Source organism: Pimephales promelas, chromosome 14, assembly GCF_988280905.1.
Source record: "Pimephales promelas chromosome 14, fPimPro1.hap1.1, whole genome shotgun sequence".
Classification (NCBI taxonomy): Eukaryota; Metazoa; Chordata; class Actinopteri; order Cypriniformes; family Leuciscidae; genus Pimephales; species Pimephales promelas.
This window is the reverse complement of record NC_142782.1, coordinates 22608777-22617016: the sequence shown is the minus strand read 5'-3', so window position 1 is coordinate 22617016 and position 8240 is coordinate 22608777. Positions and strand designations below refer to the sequence as shown.

General features: G+C 39.0%; 1 protein-coding gene across 1 annotated transcript; it reads right to left on the bottom strand.

The window, feature by feature from the left end:
• Positions 1 to 2605: 2605 nt before the first annotated feature.
• On the bottom strand, positions 2606 to 7427 carry amigo1 (adhesion molecule with Ig like domain 1). The gene is made up of 2 exons (XM_039657878.2): positions 7281 to 7427; positions 2606 to 4897 (listed from the first exon to the last, which is right to left on the bottom strand). Exon 2 carries the CDS (start codon positions 4779 to 4781, stop codon positions 3300 to 3302), a length of 1482 nt encoding a protein of 493 aa, XP_039513812.2. The 5' UTR covers positions 4782 to 4897; positions 7281 to 7427; the 3' UTR covers positions 2606 to 3299.
• Between the last annotated feature and the right edge of the window lie 813 nt (positions 7428 to 8240).

Below are 8240 nucleotides of genomic sequence, written 5' to 3'. Positions count from 1 at the left end.
ATAACTGTGATTCTTGTAGATTTGTGTTGGTTTACCTCTATTTTATGTATTCAATATAGCTTACTTTCACAAAACTATTTTTTAACTATTCTATATTTTAAGATTTTATATTTAGCATAGGACAGAAGGGACTTAATCAAGTCTCTACAACTAAGTTTAAGGCTCATTTACACCAAGAACAATAACTATATTAATGTATCGCCCATATATCATTCCACTGTCGTCGTTATCATTATTGTTGTGACCTTGATTCCAAATTATTAAAACTAGTTATCATGCTTGGTGTGAACAGTTGTACTAAAGTTAATTTAGCAATTTTGAGAGTCAGCTTTAGAATTACTTCTAATATTATCCATCTTGACATTCTGAGAGGCTACAAGTCAACATGAAATCAAAATTCACCCTTTTTACTTTCTTAATGCACATTTCTAGTTTAATTCTGCATGATCTGTTGGTTATTTAAGGAAAGAGGTCACTGAAATATTGGCTAATGGATAATCTTAACCAATAGCCAAAGAGCAATTTCGGCAATTTTTTCAGAAAAATTGCATTCAGTCTGGATTCATTCTCTTTTATAAAAGTCCACTTTTCACAATTTCCCAGCCTAAATAGTTTTTTTTACTTATAGAATATCACATTTCACTTGGAAATACATCTGATTACAAAAGTAAAACGGGTTGCGAACGGCAATTCACGTTGACTTTAGAAATTTAAACAATGAATGCAACAGTGAATGTAAAGTTTTGGTACTCGATACATTGAGATTTAATTTACTGACACTAAAAAAAAAAAAAAATCTCAATTTATGTGCCTAAATAACACATATTAGACAAATAGATGATCAGATTTCAAAATACATGACAGAAATAAACCTTTACAGTCAGTGTCATTAAAATAGGTTTACCAATATCCTATAGTCACAAGTGGAATCTAGACAACTGTATATGAACAACAATACACAGAAGAACAAGGGATTCAATCTCTTTGGAACCTCAAGGGGGGGGAGGGGGGCTACCTAAAATGACACAATCTCATAAACACTGTAAAACAAACACTGTTTACCCATACAAAAAGCACAGATGTACTGTCAAATGCTGAGTAATGAACAGTGGTCTTTCACAAGAACTCTGCTCAAAGCGATATAGCCAAGGACACACTTCAGAAGAACACTCACACACACACACACACACACACACAAGACAGGGGGCGAAAAGCTGCTGGATGTGGTTTTAGGGGGAGCGCTTGGCTTTTCTGTCTCTTCGCAAGCGCACCGCAGAGATCTCAGGCCTCCTCCCACAGAGCGTGTGATGGTAAGGCCTTTCCCACCCCTCAACACTAATTTTGGATTGCAGCTGGAGAGACGTGTAAGAGACCGCAACTGCCCATGACTGCAGTCTGCCATAGCTGCTATTATCTGTCATTCCCTCTCCCTGAGATAATACTGTTTGTGAGTTCATCCACCTATCAAACATTTAATAGCTTCACCCACTCCCTCGCTCGCAAAACAGGATGTAATTACGATGTTACTAGGGAAAGAGGTCGGAGGAAACTAATACTGCTCCTTCTGAACCCAACCAAACAATGTTATAAAGTGGTTATGGTTAACACGTGAGATGTGTCTAATTTCTTTCCAGGAACAGATGAATGGAAGCTGAATTCCCAGAATTAAGGGTTCTAGGTGTGCACAAACGTTCTAAATTCACGTATGTCCCTCTATGACATCATTGCCTATATCCCAGTGTTCTGGAACAGCCTTATCATGGCTTTCAAGTCCATCAGGACGATAATGTTGTAATCGAAATGCATATGGATCTAGACACATCTTCCTTGAGCAGCAGACCAGTTTTATGCATTACATTAGGATTCATAGCATTCTTATTTATATTCCTATGGCATTGTTTATGCAAATATAATATTGGTCTTTGAGAGATCACTGCTGTATGCCTGAAGTAATCATTTAGAATAAGAGGACATGAGCGGGATTGACTAATCACCACGTTTTGACCTGAGTTCACCCTTGATTTTAATTCATTCAGAAAACGTATTCAAATGGTTCAAGTTAAAAAAATAATAATGAAAAAATCCCTCAGCATTTGGCTTTTATGTGATGAATATTACATTAGTGCTTCAAGGGCTCAAAAAAAAAAAAAAAGAAAAGAAATGACGTCCATTCCGACAATGGATGACTCAGCACTAACTCCAACCACCACAAGTGCAAATAAACGCAGAGTGAGAAGAGGTCTGAGTGTCCGAAACTGTTTTGGCTGATGAATCCAGGCTCAAATCACTATAGCTTCAGAGATGATTGAGAATGCAAGCAGATGGGACACGCCATTCTATTAAAAGGTTGCATTAGCATTATATGTCACTCTCTGGGTGTCATGTGAGATTCTGTATTTTTATGCGAGAGTCAGCCAACATGAAATAATATTTGTGCTGTATTTACATATAGTTTGGTATAGATAAGAACTCTGTGCTGATAATTTCTTACAATTTTGTAATTGGAATCAAAAAATTCAATGTAAAGATAAAAAATTCTGATAATTATATATAAAAAAAATTTAAAGAAAAATTGGGTGAAATGAGTCTAGATTCAACCAACTAATCCAGTTTGACAAGGATTTTATTTTTCCATAGCAACATATCAGTAATTAGTTAGCTAATTATATAAGTATTATCATATGGGTGTTTCCTCCTGATTACACGGGGAACTGATTCAGTCAACTCTTTCATTCAAAAAAACGCTAACAATGTTCCATAGAGACAGATACCTTTCCATCTTTTTCTTGTGACTGTATTATATAATGCAATAGTGTATTGCTTTCCCCCTGCAATGACCAACTGTGTATGGCTTACATAAAGTGGTAAGGTCAGTCAGTTAGCATAAAAGGTGGTAAATATGATTAGCTACAAGGGTTTCATTCTATACTATATTCTTCTTGACATTAGCAGTCTGCAAAGCTCATGCTCATGAAGTGATTATATAGTGGATGTATTAATGTTGTAATGTTTCTCAATCTAGCTTCCTAGCTTGATCATTGAGAAATTTCAGATTGCATGTGATGTTTACCAAGACTATGTCTAGTCACACTTAGTCGGCCTAAACTCACAGAAACATCTAAACACTCCAAGTTTAGATTCCACTAATATGGCGAGACCTTTTCACAGTATATACTTAAGTGCTACAGATTAAAATGCTGGAAAGGTTTTGCAGAAACAGCCAAACACTGTACTTCAGTCTCTTTGTCCGAGAAAGTCACAACAATGAACTCTCTCCAGCCAAAAATACACTTCCCCGCTCAGACTACAATGGGAGTATCAGAAAAGACCGAACTAATTGAGTCTGCCACCGATTTCTTCCGCTTTCCTTTCCCTTGCATGGCCTCCTCATCTACCTCTTCGTCTCCATTAGGATTCAATTTCCCGTTCTGTCCCTGCAGGTCCTTTGGGTCTATGAAGGCCACATGCCTGTTGAGCTCTGCTTTGGTTGCCATATCGTCATGCGTGGGGGTGACGCTGAGCATGGAGGAGTGGATGCTGTCCTCATGATTATTCTTTGATTTACCCTGGTCAGGACAGCAGAAGCAGCGACAGGGCGTCAGGTAAAGATAGATAAGAACCAGGACCACGCTAGCCAAGCAGCCCACCAAAGTGGTGTAAGCAGTGTTGAGGCCTTCACCGTTTCCATTGAGGGTGAAGTTGTAGACTTTGACCACCACATAGAGCGTTTCGTTGAGGTATTCACTCACGGCGAAGCAAGTGTACACACCTGAGTCCTCAGGGCGTATTGATTTTATCTCTAAGCTGCCGTCCGGGAGAACCACGGCGCTGTGGTTATTGCCAGGAGATAACATTACGTTTCCAGGTAGCATCCAGGTCTTTAACATGTCCCGATGCCGGGTGTCACAGCCAAGGACGAGTGTCTGCTCCAAATAAGCTTCTTCGTCGGTTTCTTTAAACGTGCTGCAGTTCATATGAGTGTTGAGTTCGAACAAACGCAGCACCTGTTTATCCGGGCCGGGGTGCACGCAGGTGTGGTCGTCCTTGAAGTCCAGTGCGGAATTGAGTCTTCGGATATACCAGTGAGCCATCAAACTGTACAGCTCGCAGTCGCAGATGAGGGTGTTGTTGTGGAAGTACAGCCCGTTTCTGAGCCAGGCCGGAAGCACCTGGAGGTCATGAATGGGGAGAACCTTGATCCGATTGGAAGACAAGTCCAACAGGCTTAGCTTGTCCAGTCGGTTCTTGTCCTTGACGAGCTCCAGGGGGAAGCGGGACACCTGGTTCTGGCTCAGGTAGAGTTTCTGCAGGCTGCCGAGGCCCAAGAAGGCCGTGCGGTCGATCTGCGAGATGTGATTGTTGTAGAGCAGCAGAACCTCCAGATGTATCAGTGGCTCGAAAATGAACTCGTCTAGCTGTCGCAGATTATTTGACGACAGATCCAAGTAGCGCAGCTGCTTTACGAATACGAACGCCTCCGAAGAGAGGAACGACAAACCGTTGTGGCTGAGCAAAAGGTTGTGGAGTTCAGGGAGTTTGTGCTTGGTCCATTGTGCGCGTAGTCCAGTTATCTCATTAAAACTAATGTCAAGCACGGCTGTGTAGCTGGGCAGGTCGGATGGAATCATCGTCAGGTTCATCTTGGAGCAGCTGACAATGTTACTGGCGCATATGCACATTTTGTGGCAATTCAGCGTCGATCCTCTGGTCCTGGGGATCAGTGCAAGAATAAAGGACAAGCAGACAGCCCGCCTGATGCACCACTTAATGGAAGGGGGCATTTCTGACACGCAGTTAAAATGTAGTCATAAAAATCCTCTTCAGTAATGTGGCCGTTTAAATCCTTTCCACACTGTTTGGAAGAACAGCCTGTGGGACTGGTAAGGCAAATTTAGAGCTAGAAGACAAACAAGAAACAAGAATGTTTACTTTTTTTTAAAACAGAATAGCCTAAAAATGTTCATTTGTTCAGACCCAGTGCCCATTTCAGTTCAGTATTTTTTTAAGTATATGCTTAACTCATTTATATTTATGAACTACTATTTTTAAACATGACTTTAAATAATTTAATCTGATTTCTTTCATTTGATTCTGATATCCCATTGGGTCTCGTATAAAAAATAAGGTATACTGGCATGAAGGTTTATGTCTAATCTTAACCAAAATGTATTTAGATTATCTTCAAATCATGACTGATAAGTTATCAAATGGATCTTTTGTGTTAAAAAACATTGCCTGAAATAAGGTAAATAAAAAGCAACAGAAGTAAGCTACTGAATTACACTGCTTATGCACTAACATTAGACTTGTATGTGTCTCTAGAAACATGTCAAAGATGTGGGTGGTGTAGCACTGTGAGCTGGTCACCCAAAAGGTCCTGCATCTTTAAGTGGACCATCCATGTAACATGTTTGGCCATGTAAGCGACATTTATTGTTTGTTTCTGTGCTAGTTATTACGATTTTTTCAAAATCAACATTAAAGCTGCAGTCCGTAGTTTTTCCTCTTTGTCGCCATCTCTGTTCAAAATCTGAAATTGCAGTTATTAGCGGAATTATCAACTTTAAGTGGGTTGTGCCTTTCAAAAGCCCTTCCGAAATCCTTATTTTTGCATGGTCTCTTTTTTTTCTGTAGCCACTCCGAAGTCTGAAGTCTTTTGCATTTTATAACACGTGAATCTCCAGTTGTCACTGGTGATTGTCATTTGAACCTTTCTGCATCCACCATCAAATTGTTAAGTTTAATTATATCAAGTGTCGTGAGAAAAGGCTACAAATCTCCACCTCCAACATCCTCACACGCAACTAGCCGAGACTCCTTCTTTATATGTACAGATGTGACGTAATGACGCAAAGACATGCTTGAATCTCCCGTGGAATTCACCAGTACCACTGGAATTAAAAACATTATTACAAGCTTACCACTTTGAATCGAGCTAATAAAGCAAGCAGATAGTTTTGAACACTGGCTGGTTATGTATTGCTATGTGCTATGTACTTATTTTGGATAATTTTTAACCCAAAAAATGTTACGAACTGCAGCTTTACGTTTTATTTATATAAAATCAAATTTTATACCGATTTGAATGTCAACGTATTTAAAATAGGCCTATTTAATTTCAATAGAAAATGAATTAATTTTATTTTACTTTAGAACAAGCTTTTATCTGACCCCTGAATCTTTCAGAACCATGGCCAACATTCATTATATGTAGCCTATAACTATCAAAGCATCATGATCATTATCTTTCTTCTTCTTTCTTCTTCTTCTTCTTCTTTCTTTTTTTGGCTCTATGGCTGTGTTAATGTTAGTAACTGGGCTTTTACAACATGCTATCTGGTAAAAGCTCGTCATTAACTGCTCCAAGCTGGCAGAGAGTCTTGGAACAGCAACAATCCAGCTACCATCTGGTCATAAGGTTATATGGTACATTGTACATCGTTACATGGTAGCTTGTCAAGGAGCTTGCTCTAATACGTCTATAATGAACAGCAACTAGGGTTTTACAACAAAGTTTTTAAATTGAAATAAAGCACAGTCTTGTTTTGTGTCCCTTGGAACATAACTCGCAGCCGAACGGGTTAAGGTAACATGAATGAATGTGAACAGTATTGTCACTCAGGACAAGCGCGCGCTCAACCTAATGCATGCGCATAGGTTTACAAACAAGCTCTGTTCTATTCATTCAGATAAGAGTATAGGCGCACATGGTGGAATCTAAACAGCAATTTGTTTGTTTATTTGTTCAATTTTTTATTTTGTCGTGTAAAATAAAAAGGCTAATTTGACAAACGCACCCAGGCAAAACTCGTTGTAAATGTTAAGATTTCTGTTTTATGGCCTCTCCGGACTCAACATGGTGTAGCATTGCACCATTTACCGTATGCACACAGCTAAAACCCGTTATTTGGGATAATGGGATAAACCCGTCATTTTAATGGGATAAAAAATACACAGCCTACAAAAAAAACCCTGCATAAATCTATTAGCTTTATGAATACTGCTGTGCCTAAAATGAAATTTCAAAGAAAAAACATTGTCTCTTTTCAACCGTTTCACATCACAGCAGTGTGACACTTCCCATTTAAAGAAATAAACAACGGAAACGACTAGAACGAGGTGTAGCTAGATGTGTAGTCTTATAAGAGACTGGAAATAAAACGTTCCCAGCTCGGACGCAGAGCGAAAATTTTGCCAGACACACCAATAGAGAATGACATGGGCAGGAATAAGATTACGTAAAGAAATAGACTCACTTAACGCCATATGTCAGTACTAACCTTGAGATGGATCACCGCAGAGACACATGAATCCCTTTAGAAAGTCCATTTCCTATGGAGCACCAGAGTTTCCTTTGATGCAGTGTGCCTGAACGGGTGTAAATAAGCCCGCCGCAGCGCACACACCTCTGATCATCATCCTCAGCAGCAGCATCTCTTCATGGGCGCATGAGCAGACCTGTGCGCGCGCGCACACACACAACGGCTCTTGTAGCACTTGAGTCTGTGTCCGCATTGGCGAAGCATCCGAAGTCCATCTTACAGGCTCCCTGGCTGGTGGCGGCATGTTCTCGTTTTGAGTATGCTATTTAATTGTAACATATGTGAGCACATAGCTATTTAATTTAAAATAACATATTTTCTTTAATTATAAAAATATAACTTCCTGGTCAAAATCGTAATGGACGGGAAACAAACAAAAAGAAAATAAAATAAGTCAAATCTTTTTTGGTTAGTCAACGAGAAAGCTGCAAAGTAGGCCTATTTATTTATTTATTTACTATCGTTAATGATATCATTAATGTTCTTCGTGACATTCATTTAATTTAACATATAAGTCAAGAAATGACTCTGATTCGAAGAGGTATAGGCCAAGTCCTGATTGGACAAAAGAAGGAGGGAAATTTGCTCCTGATAATCCTGAATGGACCTAGGTTACAGTCATCATAACCAAGTACAGTACCAGACCTTACGCTACAGTTTATGAATTTCCTTTATTAGGCTACTTTTATGTTTTATGTAAGCTAAAATTGTATCATATTATCAATATAGTAAAAGATAAATATCAAAATAAATTTGTCATACAAACATCAAGCAATAATCTCTTACGCAAGCGAGTAAATGTAATTCTCTTTTGTGAACCCAGGAGAGGCGACAAGCTGATACTGATGCTCCTGCAGGTTTGTAATTGCACTCTTGCATACGTAATTGCATTAGTCCGGTCATTAATTAATTGCCTTT